This window comes from Primulina eburnea, chromosome 14 (genome assembly GCF_022965805.1).
Source record: "Primulina eburnea isolate SZY01 chromosome 14, ASM2296580v1, whole genome shotgun sequence".
NCBI lineage: Eukaryota > Viridiplantae > Streptophyta > Magnoliopsida > Lamiales > Gesneriaceae > Primulina > Primulina eburnea.
Window position 1 is genome coordinate 13,498,932 of NC_133114.1, and position 23,388 is coordinate 13,522,319.

Genomic DNA, 23,388 nt, shown 5'->3' on the forward strand with positions numbered 1-23,388 from the left:
GACTTTTCGCGACGGTTTTACAAATACGTCGCAAATGGCGACAGATTTTAACAAACCGTCGCGAAGCCCACATGTGCAGTTTATTTTTTTTAAAAATTTGACGTTTTGCGACGGTTTAAAAATCCGTCGCAAATGGCGACGGATTTTAACAAACCGTCGCAAAACGTCAAATTTTTTTTATAAAAAGAAAAGAGGGGACAGAGGGCCGTTCCCAAATTTCGTGTCCCACCTTCGCCCAACAGCCCTTCTCCCACCTACGCTCAAATCTTTACGTTAAGAAGATTGAGCGAACTTCTGGAGCTCTCGTGCGGGGAAATATTCCGACGACATCAGAAGGTAAATCGATGTAGTTCTAAATTTCATATTCCGAAGAAATTTCCAATTTATGATTTTGAAGGTTTCCGGTGTATTGGCATACATGTTCTTTAATGTTTGTGAAGTGTAAGTCTGCATATTTAATTAATTGCACTAGGAAATGGTGTTGATGATCTAGCTATTTATGTATCTGGAGTATTTATAAATTTATTCATTTCTAGTATGTTTTGTTAAAATATATTTTATACTTGATGTTGTTTCTCATATGATTATATTGTTACCGTCGCTAATCGTGCTCGGTTAATCCCCAGACAATCCTCGCCAGCACCTTACCGCCCGCAAAGATTTTCGAGCACCACCCCACGTCTGCCTAGCGCCACTGTAGATGAAATGGATCAATATAGTGGAGATGAACAATCGTACATCCCCCAAGTCGGTGATGATCAGAAACCCCAGATTGGTATGAGATTTGATTCGTTAGAGGATGCATTCTCATTCTACAACCAATATGCCCGAGAATCCGGTTTTAGCGCGAGAATGAGTAATAGCAAGAAAAGTAAGAAAACAAACGAAATTGTATGGAAGAAATTTGTATGCTTTAAAGAAGGGCATACAGATGATATTCGATGGAGCAAACAGACAAAAAAAGATCAACCAAGAAAAGAAAGAGCCCGTGGTGAGACTAGAACCGGATGTTTGTCCAAGATTTCAGTTGTCAAGGAACAAACAGGTCCGGGTTGGGTTGTCAGTACTTTCGTTGAAAGTCATAATCATTCATTATCGACTCCGTCGAAGGTGCATTTGTTACGCTCGCATCGCGGTATTTCTGCATCAAAAAAAATGTTGAGTCAACAATTTGCAGAAGCCAATGTGCCAACTTGTCAACAAATGAGATTATTTGAGATAGAGTCTGGTGGGCCTGAACATGTAGGTTTCATAGAAAGAGATATCAGAAACTACGAGCAAAGTGTTAGGGATGAGCATAAGGGTATTGATGCAGAAACATTGGTCGATTTCTTCGAATCTGAGAAAGAGAAGAATTCATTGTTCTTTTTTGATTATGAGACTGACTCGGACAACAGATTTACCAGGTGTTTTTGGACTGATCATGTGTCAAGAAGGGCATACACTGCTTTTGGTGACGTGGTTGTGTTTGATACTACATACAACACCAACAAATATGGGATGATTTTCGCACCATTTGTAGGAGTTAATCATCATCATCAGACCATTCTTTTTGGTTGTGGATTGTTGAGTGACGAAAAAACAGATTCTTTTGTTTGGTTGCTTAATAAATTCCTAGAAGCCATGTGTCAAGGTGCCCCAAACTTGATTATCACTGACCAAGATCCGGCTCTGACGAAAGCCATATCACAAGTTTTTCCTCGAACAACACATCGATATTGTTTGTGGCATATACTGAACAAATTCTCTGAGAAATTAAACCCAATGACTTTCCGTGATCACTACGAAAGCATAAGGAATGCCATTCTACATTCCTCCACAGATGAGGAATTTGAGAGTTCCTGGGAAGCTGCTATGTCTAATGCTAACTTGGAACAACATGATTGGCTGTCGTTGATGTTTGATTTGCGACATAAATGGGTGCCAGCATATTTTAATCATGTATTTTCTGCGGGTATGTCAAGTAGTCAGCGGTCCGAAAGTTCACATGCTTTTTTCAAGAGATATATATCTAGCAAGAACTCATTGATGGATTTTATCATTCGTTTCAATAAGGCACTCCGGCACCAAAGACACAATGAGTTAGTTGCAGATCATGTCGATATGAATGAGCGTCCCAAGCTACAGTCCAAATGGCCAATGGAATCTCAGATGGTGACGGTTTACACGAAAAAGAAATGGTTGGAGTTTCTAGAAGAAATGAGTCAGAGTCATGGTTATTACGTGCAAACAGAATCTGTGGGAAATGAGTTTGGGATTTACAAGGTAATGAATTTTCAAGCTTCTTCTTCTTCGAAACCAAGAGTGCTTACACATGTCATACAAGGGGATGATATATTGTGCAGTTGTATGAAATTTCAGTTTGAGGGCATTCCATGCAGGCATATGTTAGCATTTTTTCGTATAAACCAAGTCTTTCATTTGCCTGATAAATATATACTGAAACGTTGGACGCAAGCAGCAAAGAATGTAGAATTTTTTCCTACAGATGAGCCAAATGTGGTTGAAGCTCCAGAAAGATGTTTGATGTCAAGACATTTGAGGTTATCCTATAAAGCTTCTGCATTAGTTGATATTGCATCATTGACTGTTGAGGGAACAAATTTCTTGAATGCACAGTTTGATTATATTGGCAACAAAATGAAAGATTTGAATATGACTACAACAGTAAGCGGTGGAAGTCAATGTAGAAGAGCCACAGATAGGGCTGTTGATATCGTTGATCCTCAAAAAATTAGAACAAAGGGATGTGGGAAGAGATTAAAGTCATCAAAGGAGAAGGCAACCACACAGGGAAGAAAATGTCGTGGGTGTGGACGCCGAGGTGTGCAGCATGACAAGCGTAACTGTCCAAATTTGCAAGACGGGTATGTGTTTATCAACAATGTAAATTTTTAGTATTTTTGTATATATTTGGTTAATCATCAAAATTAATATATGGTGGCATACTCAACGTTCTTCAGGTCAACTATTAATAATAAAAACGAAGAAGAAAGCTCAGATGACGAAGATTTTGGATCGATAGATGGTAATTTAAATCTCTAAATATATGTTGTTAATCATCAATATTTTTTTTATTCATAACTGTTTTGAATTTTACAGGTTCTAACAACTGGATTTGATAAAGGTTATTATTTTATCAAGTTGAATATGTGCGATGGGGTAACCATTTTATAGTGCTTTATCAAACCTCTGTCGTGGATGAAACATCGAGCTTTGAGGTTTCTGTCACCATGAGAAGGATCCTCTGCTTAATTCAAGAATTAGCATTGTAGAATTTTCAAATTCAATATGATAACCATTCTCTGTCAAGAAATCTTGGTGTTTTAATTTTCCTGCTGCCATATTGTTGTATCGTTCTCTTTCATATGACTTATGGAACATGTATAAAAACCCGCCGTGGTCGACGTAAAACATCATGTTTGTGTCGCGTAGTAAATTATTTCTAATTTCCACCTGTCTAATGCATTTGTGGGCTGTTGGGCGAAGGTGGGACACGAAATTTGGGAACGCCCCTCTGTCCCCTCTTTTCTTTTTATAAAAAAAATTTGACGTTTTGCGACGGTTTGTTAAAATCCGTCGCCATGTGCGACGGTTTTTTAAACCGTCGCAAAACGTCAAATTTTTAAAAAAAATAAACTGCACATGTGGGCTTCGCGACGGTTTGTTAAAATCCGTCGCCATTTGCGACGGATTTGTAAAACCGTCGCGAAACGTCAAATTTTTAAAAAAAAATAAACTGCACATGTGGGCGACAGCTCAGGGCGCTCACCAAAGGGCGCCCAGGGTATCAATTCCATATATATATATATATATATATATATATATATATATATATATATATATATATATATATATATATATATATATCATAATATTAGATTGAGTAGTGGAGGAGATATGATCTCCTCCACTTCAATCACGTAAATCACTTCCCTCTTTTGAGGGAAGTGATATCAAATTTAAACAAAAAGTTGTTTTTATATCATATATAGAATATATGATTTTGGGATGAAATATCTTAACAAATTAAGAGATTCTACACAATAATATATTTTTTCTTGCTTTTTCTCAATGGTTGAGATTTATAAATGGATAAATATATCAGTGTACTGGTAAGCGACAGAAAAGGGAAGAGCAATATTTTGGTGACGCCCACACGTCGGTTCGTTGGTTCGAGAGTAGGCGTGGAAGAATTACGGCGTCTTAGCTCAAAGTTTTCCAACTTCATTCAACAAAGGTATATTCTATATCTTGTTGATTAATTATTATATTAATATAGATATGGATCGTTCAACATTTTGGTGGAAAATGTTGTTTTATACGATCCGATCTATGCCAAGCTTCCGCAAAATATAATTTTTTTTTCTAAATTCGGTTTGAGAAACCAACAATTGGTATCAGAGCGGTCAATACCCTATAATAGTGTAATTTTATAGAGATTTTTTGTCTCTATATTTCGGATACATTCATGCTAATTTATCTTGGTTGGTCTAGGATTATATGTTACACTCCTTCGTCAAATCCTTTCCTGTAATTAGCATGATTTTATTTTGATTTTTCTCCATGCAATTTGATTGTTACATTCATGTTGATGTATGTACTCATCAATGAATATTATGAATTTAATTGTTAAACTTTAAGGGGAACTTGTCAAAAAATCCCTATTCCCATTCCCAACTTCCTCTTTACTCCCGACTCCACTAAAACTTTGTTTCAACTCCCCATATCTTTTAAATTTCCAAATTTACCCTTATATCTTTATTTTGAATAATTTATTTTTCATTTGTAAATAATGGCCCATCATGCTTCCGTAAAATAAATTAAATCTTTTACCTCTTTGACCGGAGTACCACCGAGTTATATCCACCGTATTTTACAGACTGTTCCTCACAGCCCAACCACGCGATCGCAACTGATGGTTACCGCCGTAGATTTCTTCAGCAGTACTTGGCACAACCCTATTCGTTTCCTACCTTAGGGTGTACAATAAAAGATAAAATTTTTAAAATAATACATGAGAGGGCTGAGATCAAAGATCTCTTTATTCAAACACCAACATTTTATTAATACATAGTAAACTCCTGTAGAGGAGGAGAAACTTGTTTAGCTACTCACAATAGCTGAACTCACTACACACATAAACTTGAAAGAGAAAATATTACAAATGGTTTGAAGAAAAATGAAGAGGTTGATCGATTCCTTCATCTTCCTTCTGCCTGCTTATTTATAGAAGGCTTCTTTCAGATTTGAAACTCGGACTTCAAATCTTCATAAGTCTTTATAGCTTGCTTGGGGACCATGTAGTGGTTGGGTGGTCCTTTCCTGTAATGTCTTTTTCTAGATTATTAATCTAGACATCAACTTTTCACATTCTTTTATTTCACCGCACTGCCAGTAGGAATGCGTTTGAAATAGATCAGCTGTAATTTCGTCCCCTTTTTCTTGGAACGTTTGAGCTAATGATCTGAGGGCTTCTAGCTCCTTCCTTTCATACTTGAGTTTCCTTTTTAAAACCTTCAGATATGTAAAATACATTTTCTTTAGGTTTCTTTCTTGGTGTGTTTCAGTGGTTTCCTTCTATCATTATTTATAGATAAAAATTTCGGGACCAGTTGTCTTGCTTTTATTCATTGGATTCTCTTTTTTAATTAGGTATTCAATGATCCTTGTCATTTTCCCTACATTATTGGTGGTCTTGTCCTTCCACTCACATGATGGGTTTTCTTTTGACTTTGTCGAGGAATCTTTGGCTTTCGTTGTCCTCGAGGAAAATGTGATTGTGGTCCTCCCCACTTGTGCTTGTGTCGGTAAAGTGTTCCCGATCAGATCTCGGTTTGAATCCTTTACCGAATTCAGGTTCCTTCTGGTTTTGGCATTCAAGGCAGATGTTTTCTGACCATCTACCTATATGTGCCATGTTACAGAATTTTCGACGAGTCTCTTTAGTAGCCGGCAGCTTGCTGTTCCATAAAAGATTTCTCTTTTTCTCGAATAAATCTTCTGCAAAACTTGTGGTTTTTCCTGTCATGGTGTTTAACAGAAATGATCCGTTCACTGAATGATTATAAAATTTGAACGGGAACTTGACCTTGTCCATCTCAGTGAGACAGACCCATAAACCCCATGCTCGTCGTGTAGACATATCCTCTTCAGAAATTGAAGCAACCAGGAGTGTTTCTTCTGTTGGAGGGTCATTGATAAATTTTTGAACATTTGTATCCGACCTCCTTAACTTGATGAAATGAAAGGCTTCGTGATAACCTTTCCCTGCTGGTTCTGGTGCTGCACTAAAGAAGTATAGCTCCAAAACATCTCCTCTGGACAAATAATCATTATTCACCCAAGTCTCATGAACAGCTTCTTGGATCCACTTTGGTAGACCTGAGATTTCCGGAAAGCTGGGTGATGTAGTATAAACTGAGGCAAGAGCCCCGAATTCATAGAATGCTTTAACCTCCTTTGGATATGAATTTGGTTTCATCCATACCCATGGATATTTTCCTGAAACATCAACCCTGTTAGTAGCTGGGTTGATTCCAATTCTTGTTTTCAATTTCTCCCAATTCTGCTGATAAACCTGAAATGGAGAAATTGTTGCTTCGTTAGTACCAACCTTAGTTTTGTCTTTGTCAATACGAGGCCTAAGGTTGATCTCTCCCTCTTCAATCCCCGAGGTGAAGGGTTGACTTGAAGACTCAAGATAAGGATCAGGAGTCTCAATTTTTGTTTTAGCCGACTCATCCGGTGATGATCCCGACTTAACACTTGTGCAAGGGGTATTTGAATCCCCGCTACAGGTATAGAGTCCTGTACTCGAAAACTCTCCATTTAGGAAACAATGGCTTCTCAATGCCTTGGAGGATAGGCCTTTACATTACAGACCATAAATGAGTATATGCCAGTAGACAACCTGTAATTCGATCAGAGACAATTCTCTTATCAGCTTGTTGTAGCCTTCCCGCAACTTCTGCGTTAACAGCTAACTTGTTGAACTCGGTTTGAAGCATTTCAAGTTGTTCCCTCAAATGCCTCTGCATCTTGATAATAGCATCAATGTCAATGCTGTCCATCTCTTGTTAAAAAATCTGCAAGAATATTTTCATGAGATTTTAATATCACAATAACAAAATTATAATTCTGACATAATGCTTGCCATCTTAATAATCTGGCTTTCTCAGGTTTAGATTCAATTCTATTCCTTAAGAAAGCTTTCACCTGTGTATTATCAACTTTCAGAGTGAATTTCTTTGCAAGTAAGAATAATGGCCATTTTTCAAAAGACCTTTTCACTGCATAAAATTCTTTCTCGTTAATATGCCATCTGATGGCTTCTGCATCTGAGAATAACCCACTACAATATCTACATGGTTGTTCTCCATCTGGTGTGAGCTTAGTAAGAACTGCTGTAGGGGCCAAGATCTTGATTCTGTTAATCTGAGATTTTGATTATATTAATCTGAGATTATTAATTTTAAACTTATGTGATAATTGCCGGGCCATTCCGAGACCAGATTGAACAAAGCATATGAATTGTGCAAATCTTAGGCAGAACGATTGGCGCCCGAGCGGTAGAAAGTGACCGCCCGAGCACCAATGTTCAACAAGAACATGTTCGGGCAGAGGATGTGGTGCCCGGGCGGTCAAAACTACCGCCCGAGCGCCAAGGTGCAAGTAAAAAGTGCTTGGACAGAGAATGCCACGCTCGAGCAGTAGTTTAGCACCGCTCGAGCGCCGACCGAAGTTTAAGAAAAAGAGCCACATATCTTAACCATGCAACTTGTGATATATATATATATATATATATATATATATATATATATATATATATATATATATATATATAACGTTTTCCTTCAGAATTCATTAAAAACGAAGAAAGGTAAAGGAGAAAGATTGATAAAAATCCTTACGCCTTTACATTTCGATCTGTCCGTCCAAACTTGAATCCGAGTACGACACCGTGTTCCTAGCAAAGACAGCTACTATTGGACGTAAGTTTTATTGATGTCTGGTATCATTTGAAAATATGATGTTGTAGGAATTTGATATAATTCATATACAATGTTCTTGACGTAGTAGACATCATAGAATCGAAGTTAGATTAAGAAACATATTGATTATAGAATTGTTAAGAATTTCAGAATTAAATTGACTGAGATGTGATGTCAGATTTGTACGATGGTTGATTATAAGTTATTAGAATTAGTATATACTGGTGTGGTATCACCGGTATCGCAGAATTATACGGTTGTACCGTCAAAATTTAATAAGACAGAGATATCTTGATTCAAATAGAATATTGATACAGAATATTGATATTGTCATTGTCAGATTGAACAGTGACAGACTTTGAGTCAAGACTTCGATTGTATCAGAGCGACAGCAAGAAAGGTATAAATAAATGTTGATTCGGGATTGCACAACTCAAGTTAGGTTTGACTTGAGTTTCCCAAAATCACATACTTTATTTTTATTGCATTGGTATTTGCGGATTATCAGATTGATATATTTAGTCTATTGAATTATAGCAGAGCCAGAGTTTGAGTCTAGGGCAGAACCGCCGAGTCTTTGTCAGAACCGCTGAGACTCTAGACTTATGGTGTATCGATGAGCTTAGATGTAGATCGACGTCTATTGTAGACATTCGATACAGCATACCAAAGTCTAAATTAGATTGGGATCCCTAGGTTAGAAATAAGTTGAGATAAGATAAGAAGTCATTGACTTAAATACAGATTCGTATTTGTTCATGTAGTCAGATTGAATACATGTTTTAATGATTGTTTATGCTTTTATATATGTTTTGTATGATTGCATTGATATATTGTTTATACTGGGATATTTATATCTCACCGGAGTTATCCGGCTGTTGTCTTGTCTGTATGTATGCATGGCAACAGGTGGGACAGGTTCAGGGTCACAGAGGTGAAGAAAGATCGAGATTAGAGTGGTGATTTCGGACTTGGATATAGATAGGTTTTATTACTTTATTGTAGTAGTTGAACCTAGTTTTGAATTAGATGCATGTTATATAGAATTTGTAGTATTATACTGGTTTTTACAATAGAATAATTCCATTACCTTCCGCATTTTAAAAAAAAATTTTAGACCCTGTTTATTCTAATTGATTAAATTAGTCCCAATGACGGTTAAGAAGATGATTAGCGTCCGGGTCCACACAACAGGTGGTATCAGAGCTATAGATCCTTTAGATTAAGATTGAAGAGGGTAGTGAGCGGGGTAGGTTAAGGTTTTGTTTCCTGCTTTTGAATGCTAGCATGTCTTACTGCTTTAATACATGTTACTTGTTTATCTGATTTGATATAGTAATATGTTTTATTGAGATTGGATCTGTACTGATTTCAAATCAGCAGTAAGATGATCAGATGAGGATTGAAACAGAATTGTGGTATTTGTTACTAATCTATTTGATTATCAGATATGCCTCTGAGACGAGTATCAGAACAGGGAAGTAAATTAAATCCTCCAATGGATGTCACCCCGACTCCAATGGAAATGTTACTGAAACGATTTCCGTCATTTCATCCGCCGACTTTGAAAGGAACAGAAAACGCTGTGGAGTGCGAGAGTTGGCTTGATGATATTGAAATGATTTTTGACTCATTGGAGTATACAGATGAGAGGAGAGTGAAATTAATTGGACACCAGTTACACTATGTTTCCATTAACTGGTGGGTTACGATAAAGAGGGCATTGGAGCATAGAGGTACGACTATTACCTGGGATGTTTTTAGAACTGAATTTTATAAACGATTCTTTCCAGTGTCGTACCGAAAGGACAAAGGGGCGGAGTTTGCCAATCTAAGGCTGGGACAGATGAACATAGAAGAGTACGTGTCAAAGTTCTCCACCTTGCTGAAATTTGCTCCACATGTGGCTGACATCGAAGAAGCTACTGCTGATCACTTCATCAATGGCTTGAACCCCGATATTTTCACATTGGTGAACAATAATTTTACTGACGCCCTGAACAGAGCTAATGGAGCAGAAGCCGATCTGATGAGACAGAAAGGGGCTTCATTTGTGCCTCCAGCACCGAGACCACAACAACCACCTCCCAGATTCGAGGGTGGCAGCAGCAGTGGAGGGAAGAAAGAATTTTTGAAAGCCAGGGGGAAGCAATTCAAGAAATCTGGCAGTAGTTCTTCCAGCTCCGGGGGTTCCAGACAGAGCCAGAGTTACACTGGAGTTTATTGCAAGACTTGCGGAGGAAGACATGTAACTGAGCAATGCCAGGGAGTGACTGGTAGTTGGAACATTTGTAAACAGCCGGGACACTTTGCTAAAGTGTGTCCACAGAGAGGTTCTCAAAGATCTCAGGGAGCCGAGTCATCGGGACCAACAGCACGGACTGAGAGAAGATCAGCTGTTGTTCACACATTCCAGCCAGCGCCAGCTCAATCACAGCAGAGGCCAGTAGGTAGCCAGACTGTTAGCCAGACTGTTAGCCAGCCTCCGAGACAGCATGCCAGAGTATTCGCTTTGACAGATGAGTAGGCCCAGGAAGCACCAGATGATGTTGTGGCAGGTAACTGTTCTTTATGTGGTTACCCTGCTTATGTATTGATTGATACTGGTGCTTCAAATACATTTATTTCTGAACGATTTGCATTGAGTCATGCTTTGCCTGTAGAGTCGTTAGCCACTGTAGTGTCTCTCTCGTCGCCTTTGGGGACAGGTTTGATAACTATAAATTCTGTTAAACATTGTGTACTACGGTATGACAGGCATGAGATTGAATTATAGTTTATTGTACTAGGGTTGTCTGATTTCGACTGTATTATCGGTATTGATATGCTGACCAAGTACAGAGCGACAGTTGATTGTTTCCATAAGATAGTGAGATTCAGACCAGATATGGCTGAAGAGTGGAAATTTTACGGTAAGGGTTCTAGATCGAGAATTCCTTTAGTATCTGTATTATCTATGACTCAATTGTTACAGAAAGGAGCAGAGGGATTCCTTGTATATTCAGTAGATTTACTGAAGTCGAGTCCAGCATTGGCAGACCTGCCAGTGGTACGTGAGTTTGCTGACGTCTTCCCAGATGAGATCCCTGGATTACCTCCAGTTAGAGAAATAGACTTCAGCATAGAATTGATGCCAGGTACAGTACCAATTTCTAGAGCGAGTTTTGGTTAAGACATGTAGTATTTCTGGGTCATATTATATCCGGAGATGGGATATCAGTGGATCCCAGCAAAGTTGAGGCCGTGATTTCTTGGCCAAGACCGACATCCGTGCCCGAAATTCGTAGTTTTATGGGTTTGTCAGGATATTATCGTCGTTTCATTAAAGATTTCTCGAGTATTGCTAAACCAATTACTCAGCTGACTCAGAAAAATGCTCCATTTTTTTGGTCTGAAGAATGTGAGACCAGTTTTCTGGAGTTGAAGAAGAGATTGACCAGTGCCCCAGTGTTGACTATTCTGTCAGGTACTGGTGATTTTGTGGTTTATTGCGACGCTTCTCACAGAGGTTTAGGATGTGTGTTGATGCAGCTAGGGCATGTTATTGCTTATGCCTCAAGACAGCTTAAACCACATGAGACTCGTTATCCAATTCATGACCTTGAATTGGCAGCCATTGTCTTTGCATTACAGATACGGCGACATTACCTTTACGGTGAGAAGTTTGAGATATATTCTGATCATAAGAGTTTAAAATATATGTTTTCACAATCTGAATTGAATATGAGGCAACGAAGATGGCTTGATTTGCTTAAAGACTTTGATTGTGAGATCAAATACTATCCAGGAAAATCTAATGCAGCAGCTGATGCACTAAGTCGGAAGGTATGTTCTTTATCCTTGTCGAAGATTGGTGTTTCAAATTTGATAGAAGACTGCTGTTTGTCTGGATTAGCATTTGAAACAGATTATCGACCGTTGAGACTTTATACGGTGCAAGTAGAACCAGAGCTGATCATGAGAATTAAGGCAGCTCAGAAAATTGATCAGAATGTACAAAAATCAGTATCGATGGTCAGAACAAGACATCGATCAGAGTATCAGGTAAGTGATAACGTCTTGTATGTAAATAATCGTCTGGTTGTGCCGAATGTTTCAGATTTGAGACGACAAATATTGTCAGAAGCTAACAACAGTCGATTCAGCATTCATCCTGGGGGCAGGAAGATGTATAATGATTTGAAAAGACAGTTTTGGTGGAAACGGATGAAGAATGATATTGCAGAATTTGTCTCAAAATGTCTGAATTGCCAGCAGGTGAAGGCAGAAAGAAAGAAACCAGGAGGATTATTACAGAGTTTGTCCATTCCTGAATAGAAATGGGATCACATTTCCATGGATTTTGTGACACAACTGCCAACGTTCCTCCCGAGGTTGTGATGTGATTCGGGTCGTGATCGATAGATTCACCAAATCCGCATGTTTTATTCCGTACAAGATGACGTACAGATTTGACCAGATGGCAGAAATTTATGTCAGAGAAGTGGTCAGATTACATGGAGTGCCGAAGTCAATTGTATCAGACCGTGATCCTCGATTTACTTCGCACTTCTGGCAGAGTTTGCAGCAGGCTCTCGGTACGAAGTTACATCTGAGTACCGTATATCATCCACAGACCGACGGACAGTCAGAGCGGACTATCCAAACACTGGAGGATATGCTGAGAGCAGTAGTGCTGGATTTTAGCACTAATTGGCAAGATGCATTGCCGCTTTGTGAGTTTTCGTACAACAACAGCTATCAGACGTGTATCGTAGCGTTTTACGGAAAGAAGTGTCGATCCCCTCTCTATTGGGATGGTATCTCTGAAGTGCCTGAGTGAAACGTCTGCCCTTTTTCGTTTTCTTAAAAAGTGCTAGAAATTTTTATTTTTTTTTTAAACCTCACATACCATCGGCCGAACCACAAAATATTTTTGACATCATTTTAAAAATAAAAATCCAACTGCCATTTAAAAATCTAAAGAAAAGTATTTTAAAGCATAAATCGTCAAACATTTTACCAACCTAAAAACATTATTTGAAAAGTATAGCCCATATTATAACCTCTCAAAAATATCTCATAATATAAATAAAAGACGTAAAAATATCTTTAACATTACTTAAAATCATAAATAATAACTAGTGCGGAAAACTAGCGTCGGTCCTCGGGTTATGTGCTCCTTCAGTCCAGTCAAGTCAACCATCAAGACCTCTATTATCATATTCATAATCAATATAACCTGCATCAATCACACCTAGTGATTCTAAAGACTCAACACGTCATATTCTTGATAACGAGTAGTACATAATACAATTAACATATAACAGTGAAAAATACTTGTACTTAAAAATATCGTTTTCATGAAGATGCATGAACTTAAAACATAACATTTTCGTAAACATTTTCATGATGCATAAAAAAATTTTCGTAAAAACATTCACATATTCATATTCATATTCGTATTCATATTCATATGCATATCCATATTCGTATTCATGTTCATGTTCGTGTTTGTTGAATTTAGATCGTGATTGTGACTCGTATTCGTAATCTTAATGGGCGATGGATCCATCTAGAAAACCATAGTACTGGGCGGCGGGGACACCAGCAACACTCTCACCGGTCAACTGGGCCTTGGCCTACGTATTAACATATTCGTATTCGTATCACGTATTCGTATTCGTATCCGTATCCAAGGAAACACGATCGTCGGGCTCCCACTGGGACCATAACCCTCACGACATTTCCAACATATTCAGTAGTCACAATCTCTTCACATCCTTCAACATGTTATCATCACTTAATAAAAATCATGTATGTACATATCATTTTATTTTTTAAACCAAGCATGCAACATATCTTTTAAATGTCAAAGATTAATCCATAAAAATCCATGAACATTTAACATAAACGTTTTAACATATAAAAATCATAAAAAAACATAAACGTTTTTAAATCAACATCATGAAACTCTTAAACATTTCAAGTAATCATATTAACACATAAAACAGCATTCAGGGCAATGCCATGACGTTTACTAATTTTTAGGTGTAAAAAGACTGTTTTACCCCTGGACGTATAATTTTTCCGTTTTTGACTTTTTCTTAATTTCATTGAATCTAACATGTCCCAAATAATTATTTAATCTTACATTAACTTTCTCATATTTTTATTTAGCTTAATTCGATGACTTTTAAATTAATCTTTAAATGTGACGTATTAATGCGTTTTAATCCCGAATTAAACCAAACCTTAATATAAAATTCCCAAATTAAAAACTTAGACTTATAATAATTATTTAAGTTTAAATATAATTTTTCATAATTTTATAAAGCTTAAAACTAGGCTTTTCAATTAACTCGTTAATTAGCGTTTCGTGCGGCGATTAAATCCCGAATAAATCCAAAACTCGTTATTTCGATCCCAAATTTTAAACATAGCATTTTTATTATTTATTCTACCTTTCCAAGTCATGAGCCACCCCTGTGGACCCTTGGATCTATTTTTAGTTCTAAAAATCTCGTTTTTGACCCCTTAACCGAACACACCGAGCCATCTCCTAATTTACCCGAGCCACGCCCGAGCCACCTTGAACCAAAACCTAGCCAACTCACATAGGGACCCTACTGTGCAAGCCCAGCCCAAAAAACCCGCCTTGGCCCGCCCAAAACACTTCTGAACGTGGCCCAAAACCTGCACATGTTGTGTGTGTGCTGTCCTAGCTAGATAAGGTTTCTAGTTGCCTTAGGACTCATCAAGCCCCTAACCACTTGACCACCCTTGACCCTAACTGACCCTAGAACAGTGCCAGACCCGAGCCACCCCCAGCCCAAGCCCCTGAACCAAGCAGCAAGGTGCTGTACATGGACAGCACCTGCGCGTTTCTTACATACACTCTCGGGCAGGAGTCCTTGTCAACAAGGACTCCTTCCAGCCCACTTAGCTCGAGTCCTAGCATAGCTAGGACTCTTTCCTTGAGCCCTATACGACCCTGGCTAGCCCTGGACAGAAGCTATGACCAAGCCAAGCCATTGGAACCCAAAACCGAATCCTTTGTTTCCCATGACAGCAAGTTGCTGTACCAGCTTGTGTCTTGCGATTTTGTGCATGTTTGTGGCTTATTTTAGGACTCTAACCTCATGTAAAACAATGTCTAAACATGTCCTGATCATGGCAGCCCCTTTAACACATATAAAACATGATTTTGGAAATTAAAAACACCAATTTAGAACACATGAACATGTAGTTACGAAAATTTAACTTGGTGCTATGTTTTTTCTAAAAAAAATCATGCATAAACAAATACTATGGTGTGATGATGTTTTGAAGGAAAGAATAGACGTGACTTTGCGTAATTTACGCACGAATAGACGTCGACGATTTGTGAAGAACGGAGCAAGACCTTGGCTAAACTTTTCCCTTGCAATTTCTCTTTGAAACTTTCGAAGTTTCCTTTCAAATTGTGGAAGTGGGTGCCGTGTGATGTTGGAAGAGTTTTGATTTGCTAACAGGGGTGGGAGGCATGAGTCTTTCCAATTAATGGGGAGGGGTTAACATATTTTATACTTAATTAATCACTAATAAAGCTTAGGCCCATTAATAAATCTAATTAAGCCCATTAGTGTTTAATTAAGATTTTAAAAATAATTTTGTTTAGGAAAGTTTGTGAATTTATTAGCCGGGTTGGTAATACGTTTGTATTTTTGTTGAAAAACCAACACCGATAAAATTTACGTCCCGGCGTATAAAATCACCTCAAAATCTCTTATTTTTCAAAATAGGAAAAAACATCCCCCTTAACTTAAATAATTAAAAACAATTATTTAATAAAAATATTTTCTATTTTTCAGCCCTCGGTCTCCATTCCTCAATCACAACTCGAAAAACCTTTAAAAATTACATTTTAATGCAACCATGTAGAAAATATATTTTTAAACATGCAAAACATAATTAATTCATGCAATTAAAACCATTAATTGAAATGCACATGGAATTTAATAATTTGCGCATGTGGTTTGCGTGGATCTTTAAATTTTCGGGGCGTTACAATCTTCCCCCCTTAAATTGAATTTCGTCCTCGAAATTCGCTTATCCTTAATAACCCAAAGTTCAGACTTAATTCTAGTATCCCAATTAAATTTTCCTTCTAAATCCTTATTTGCAATTTCGCAACTTAAAACGACCCATTATGACTTAATGTTGTTACTATTATAACCCCAAATTTCAATTTTTCTTATGATTCCCAATATTAAAAAGATGGATGACAATACTTATCTTATATTTTTTCTCTTATATTATACCCAAAATATTAATCAACCTAACAATTTCAATCTTAAAGTCCCAAACGCATCTGCTAACGCTTAGATTTTTCAAGCCTAATATCGGTTCATCCTTAAAAAAAACCCTTGATTAACATTCCTTATAACGTTATAACTTAAGATATCTCAAGGTTCCAAATATTCTTAAAAGTCTAAATCCTCATAATTCTTATCATTTAAACCATCAAATTATCGCTTATTGCTAAATTAGTCCCCAATTTCTTTAATATTTGAAAAATAAATTCTTAATTTCCTCAAAAATTTATTTTAATTGGTCCTAAATTTCAAAAATTATATAGTTAACCCATAAATTCTCGGCATTCTTAATTTTCTTCTACAGTTTTCCCATGACATATTTTCAATAAACTTAAACTTATTTACCAAAAAAAAAATTTCTATAACCAATCTCACCTTTCGTCAAAACTTAAAATCCCAAATATCATTGCAGTCTTCAGATCATTATTCCTTACGTCTAATTCCCAAAAATTTCATCATTTTCACGATTAACTTATGCCCCAAAAAGTAGAACGTCAATACTAAAACCCAAAAATCAACATCGTCCAATTCCACCACAAAGCCAACATGCGTTAAAAAAAATAATAATAATAATTTTCCATTTCATATCGTAACACGAATAAAAATTCCAAAGCATATAAATCACATATCCTCATTAGGTTATTAAACATGTAACGTAAACATATGATTCATATAATTATGCAGGTAACATCATAAAAACATATACAGCATTTAAACTTACAAGTTTGAGGCTTGACGACTGATCTTCCCGGCGCTGATGGTGGCACAACCCTTTACAGAACCATTGCTCTGATACCAACTGAAACGTCTGAACTTTTTCATTTTCTTAAAAAGTGCTAGAAAATTTTTTTTATTTAAACCTCAAATAGCATCGGCCGAACCACAAAATATTTTTGACATCATTTTAAAAATAAACATCCAACTGCCATTTAAAAATCTAAAGAAAAGTATTTTAAAGCATAAATCGTCAAACATTTTACCAACCTAAAAACATTATTTGAAAAGTATAGCCCATACTATAACCTCTCAAAAATATCTCATAATATAAATAAAAGACGTAAAAATATCTTTAACATTACTTAAAATCATAAATAATAACTAGTGCGGAAAACTAGCGTCGGTCCTCGGGTTATGTGCACCTTCAGTCCAGTCAAGTCCACCATCAAGACCTCCATTATCATATTCATAATCAATATAACCTGCATCAATCATACCTAGTGAGTCTAAAGACTCAACACGTCATATTCTTGATAACGAGTAATACATAATACAGTTAACATTTAACAGTGAAAAATACTTGTACTTAAAAATATCGTTTTCATGAAGATGCATAAACTTAAAACATAACATTTTCGTAAACATTTTCATGATGCATAAAAATATTTTCGTAAAAACATTCACATATTCATATTCATATTCGTATTCATATTCATATGCATATCCATATTCGTATTCATGTTCATGTTCGTGTTTGTTGAATTCAGATCGTGATTGTGACTCGTATTCTTAATTTTAATGGGCGATGGATCCATCTAGAAAACCACAGTACTGGGCGGCGGGGACACCAGCAACACTCTCACCGGTCAACTGGGCCTTGGCCTACGTATTAACATATTCGTATTCGTATCACGTATTCGTATTCGTATCCGTATCCAAGGAAACACGATCGTCGGGCTCCCACTGGGGCCATAACCCTCACGACATTTCCAACATATTCAGTAGTCACAATCTCTTCACATCCTTCAACATGTTATCATCACTTAATAAAAATCATGTATGTACATATCGTTTTATTTTTGAAACCAAGCATGCAACATTTCTTTTAAATGTCAAAGATTAATCAATAAAAATCCATGAACATTTAACATAAACGTTTTAACATATAAAAATCATAAAAAAACATAAACGTTTTTAAAATCAACATCATGAAACTCTTAAACATTTCAAGTAATCATATTAACACATAAAACAGCATTCAGGGCACTGCCATGACGTTTATTAATTTTTAGGTGTAAAAAGACTGTTTTACCCCTGGACGTATAATTTTTCCGTTTTTGACTTTTTCTTAATTTCATTGACTCTAACATGTCCCAAATAATTATTTAAGCTTACATGAACTTTCTCATATTTTTATTTAGCTTAATTCGATGACTTTTAAATTAATCTTTAAATGTGACGTATTAATGCGTTTTAATCCCGAATTAAACCAAACCTTAATATAAAATTCCCAAATTAAAAACTTAGACTTATAATAATTATTTAAGTTTAAATATAATTTTTCATAATTTTATAAAGCTTAAAACTAGGCTTTTCAATTAACTCGTTAATTAGCGTTTCGTGCGGCGATTAAATCCCGAATAAATCCAAAACTCGTTATTTCGATCCCAAATTTTAAACATAGCATTTTTATTATTTATTCTACCCTTCCAAGTCATGAGCCACCCCTGTGGACCCTTGGATCTATTTTTAGTTCTAAAAATCTCGTTTTTGACCCCTTAACCGAACACACCGAGCCATCTCCTAATTTACCCGAGCCACGCCCGAGCCACCTTGAACCAAAACCTAGCCAACTCACATAGGGACCCTACTATGCAAGCCCAGCCCAAAAAACCCGCCTTGGCCCGCCCAAAACACTTCTGAACGTGGCCCAAAACCTGCACATGTTGTGTGTGTGCTGTCCTAGCTAGATAAGGTTTCTAGTTGCCTTAGGACTCATCAAGCCCCTAACCACTTGACCACCCTTGACCCTAACTGACCCTAGAACAGTGCCAGACCCGAGCCACCCCCAGCCCAAGCCCCTGAACCAAGCAGCAAGGTGCTGTACATGGACAGCACCTGCGCGTTTCTTACATACACTCTCGGGAAGGAGTCCTTGTCAACAAGGACTCCTTCCAGCCCACTTAGCTCGAGTCCTAGCATAGCTAGGACTCTTTCCTTGAGCCCTATACGACCCTGGCTAGCCCTGGACAGAAGCTATGACCAAGCCAAGCCATTGGAACCCAAAACCGAATCCTTTGTTTCCCATGACAGCAAGTTGCTGTACCAGCTTGTGTCTTGCGATTTTGTGCATGTTTGTGGCTTATTTTAGGACTCTAACCTCATGTAAAACAATGTCTAAACATGTCCTGATCATGGCAGCCCCTTTAACACATATAAAACATGATTTTGGAAATTAAAAACACCAATTTAGAACACATGAACATGTAGTTACGAAAATTTAACTTGGTGCTATGTTTTTTCTAAAAAAAATCATGCATAAACAAATACTATGGTGTGATGATGTTTTGAAGGAAAGAATAGACGTGACTTTGCGTAATTTACGCACGAATAGACGTCGACGATTTGTGAAGAACGGAGCAAGACCTTGGCTAAACTTTTCCCTTGCAATTTTTCTCTTTGAAACTTTCGAAGTTTCCTTTCAAATTGTGGAAGTGGGTGCCGTGTGATGTTGGAAGAGTTTTGATTTGCTAACAGGGGTGTGAGGCATGAGTCTTACCAATTAATGGGGAGGGGTTAACATATTTTATACTTAATTAATCACTAATAAAGCTTAGGCCCATTAATAAATCTAATTAAGCCCATTAGTGTTTAATTAAGATTTTAAAAATAATTTTGTTTAGGAAAGTTTGTGAATTTATTAGCCGGGTTGGTAATACGTTTGTATTTTTGTTGAAAAACCAACACCGATAAAGTTTACGTCCCGGTGTATAAAATCACCTCAAAACCTCTTATTTTTCAAAATAGGAAAAAACATCCCCCTTAACTTAAATAATTAAAAACAATTATTTAATAAAAATATTTTCTATTTTTCAGCCCTCGGTCTCCATTCCTCAATCACAACTCGAAAAACCTTTAAAAATTACATTTTAATGCAACCATGTAGAAAATATATTTTTAAACATGCAAAACATAATTAATTCATGCAATTAAAACCATTAATTGAAATGCACAAGGAATTTAATAATTTGCGCATGTGGTTTGCGTGGATCTTTAAATTTTCGGGGCGTTACAATCTTCCCCCCTTAAATTGAATTTCGTCCTCGAAATTCGCTTATCCTTAATAACCCAAAGTTCAGACTTAATTCTAGTATCCCAATTAAATTTTCCTTCTAAATCCTTATTTGCAATTTTGCAACTTAAAACGACCCATTATGACTTAATGTTGTTACTATTATAACCCCAAATTTCAATTTTTCTTATGATTCCCAATATTAAAAAGATGGATGACCATACTTATCTTATATTTTTTCTCTTATATTATACCCAAAATATTAATCAACCTAACAATTTCAATCTTAAAGTCCCAAACGCATTTGCTAACGCTTAGATTTTTCAAGCCTAATATCGGTTCATCCTTAAAAAAAACCCTTGATTAACATTCCTTATAACGTTATAACTTAAGATATCTCAAGGTTCCAAATATTCTTAAAAGTCTAAATCCTCATAATTCTTATCATTTAAACCATCAAATCATCGCTTATTGCTAAATTAGTCCCCAATTTCTTTAATATTTGAAAAATAAATTCTTAATTTCCTCAAAAATTTATCTTAATTGGTACTAAATTTCAAAAATTATATAGTTAACCCATAAATTCTCGGTATTCTTATTTTCTTCTACAGTTTTCCCATGACATATTTTCAATAAACTTAAACTTATTTACCCAAAAATAAATTTCTATAACCAATCTCACCTTTCGTCAAAACTTAAAATCCCAAATATCATTGCAGTCTTCAGATCATTATTCCTTACGTCTAATTCCCAAAAATTTCATCATATCAACAATTAACTTATGGCCCAAAAAGTAGAACGTCAATACTAAAACCCAAAAATCAACATCGTCCAATTCCACCACAAAGCCAAAATGCGTTAAAAATAATAATAATAATAATTTTCCATTTCATATCGTAACACGAATAAAAATTACAAAGCATATAAATCACATATCCTCATTAGGTTATTAAACATGTAACGTAAACATATGATTCATATAATTATGCAGGTAACATCATAAAAACATATACAGCATTTAAACTTACAAGTTTGAGGCTTGACGACTGATCTTCCCGGCGCTGATGGTGGCACAACCCTTTACAGAACCATTGCTCTGATACCAACTGAAACATCTGCCCTTTTTCGTTTTCTTAAAAAGTGCTAGAATTTTTTTTTTTTTTAAACCCCACATAGCATCGGTCGAACCACAAAATATTTTTGACATAATTTTAAAAGTAAACATCCAACTGCCATTTAAAAATCTAAAGAAAAGTATTTTAAAGCATAAATCGTCAAACATTTTACCAACCTAAAAACATTATTTGAAAAGTATAGCCCATACTATAACCTCTCAAAAATATCTCATAATATAAATAAAAGACGTAAAAATATCTTTAACATTACTTAAAATCATAAATAATAACTAGTGCGGAAAACTAGCGTCGGTCCTCGGGTTATGTGCACCTTCAGTCCAGTCAAGTCGACCATCAAGACCTCCATTATCATATTCATAATCAATATAACCTGCATCAATCACACCTAGTGAGTCTAAAGACTCAACACGTCATATTCTTGATAACGAGTAATACATAATACAGTTAACATATAACAGTGAAAAATACTTGTACTTAAAAATATCGTTTTCATGAAGATGCATAAACTTAAAGCATAACATTTTCGTAAACATTTTCATGATGCATAAAAACATTTTCGTAAAAACATTCACATATTCATATTCATATTCGTATTCATATTCATATGCATATCCATATTCGTATTCATGTTCATGTTCGTGTTTGTTGAATTCAGATCGTGATTGTGACTCGTATTCTTAATCTTAATGCGCGATGGATCTATCTAGAAAACCATAGTACTGGGCGGCGGGGACACCAGCAACACTCTCACCGGTCAACTGGGCCTTGGCCTACGTATTAACATATTCGTATTCGTATCACGTATTCGTATTCGTATCCGTATCCAAGGAAACACGATCGTCGGGCTCCCACTGGGACCATAACCCTCACGACATTTCCAACATATTCAGTAGTCACAATCTCTTCACATCCTTCAACATGTTATCATCACTTAATAAAAATCATGTATGTACATATCGTTTAATTTTTGAAACCAAGCATGCAACATATCTTTTAAATGTCAAATATTAATGCATAAAAATCCACGAACATTTAACATAAACGTTTTAACATATAAAAATCATAAAAAACATAAACGTTTTTAAAATCAACATCATGAAACTCTTAAACATTTCAAGTAATCATATTAACACATAAAACAGCATTCAGGGCACTGCCATGACGTTTACTAATTTTTAGGTGTAAAAAGACTGTTTTACCCCTGGACGTATAATTTTTCCGTTTTTGACTTTTTCTTAATTTCTTTGACTCTAACATGTCCCAAATAATTATTTAAGCTTACATGAACTTTCTCATATTTTTATTTATCTTAATTCGATGACTTTTAAATTAATCTTTAAATGTGACGTATTAATGCGTTTTAATCCCGAATTAAACCAAACCTTAAGATAAAATTTCCAAATTAAAAACTTAGACTTATAATAATTATTTAAGTTTAAATATAATTTTTCATAATTTTATAAAGCCTAAACTAGGCTTTTCAATTAACTCGTTAATTAGCGTTTCGTGCGGCGATTAAATCCCGAATAAATCCAAAACTCGTTATTTCGATCCCAAATTTTAAACATAGCATTTTTATTATTTATTCTACCCTTCCAAGTCATGAGCCACCCCCGTGGACCCTTGGATCTATTTTTAGTTCTAAAAATCTCGTTTTTGACCCCTTAACCGAACACACCGAGCCATCTCCTAATTTACCCGAGCCACGCCCGAGCCACCTTGAACCAAAACCTAGCCAACTCACCTAGGGACCCTATTGTACAAGCCCAGCCCGAAAAACCCGTCTTGGCCCGCCCAAAACACTTCTGAACGTGGCCCAAAACCTGCACGTGTTGTGTGTGTGCTGTCCTAGCTAGATAAGGTTTCTAGTTGCCTTAGGACTCATCAAGCCCCTAACCACTTGACCACCCTTG

At 36.2% G+C, this 23,388-nt stretch overlaps 1 protein-coding gene across 1 annotated transcript; it reads left to right on the plus strand.

Moving 5' to 3' along the window:
- The first annotated feature begins 231 nt into the window (after positions 1–231).
- Positions 232–3,392, plus strand: LOC140812274 (protein FAR1-RELATED SEQUENCE 5-like). Its single transcript, XM_073170507.1, has 3 exons — positions 232–2,867; positions 2,964–3,028; positions 3,103–3,392. The coding sequence occupies exons 1-3, from the start codon at positions 706–708 to the stop codon at positions 3,120–3,122; spliced, it is 2,247 nt and encodes a 748-aa protein (XP_073026608.1). The 5' UTR covers positions 232–705; the 3' UTR covers positions 3,123–3,392.
- The last annotated feature ends 19,996 nt before the right edge of the window (positions 3,393–23,388 follow it).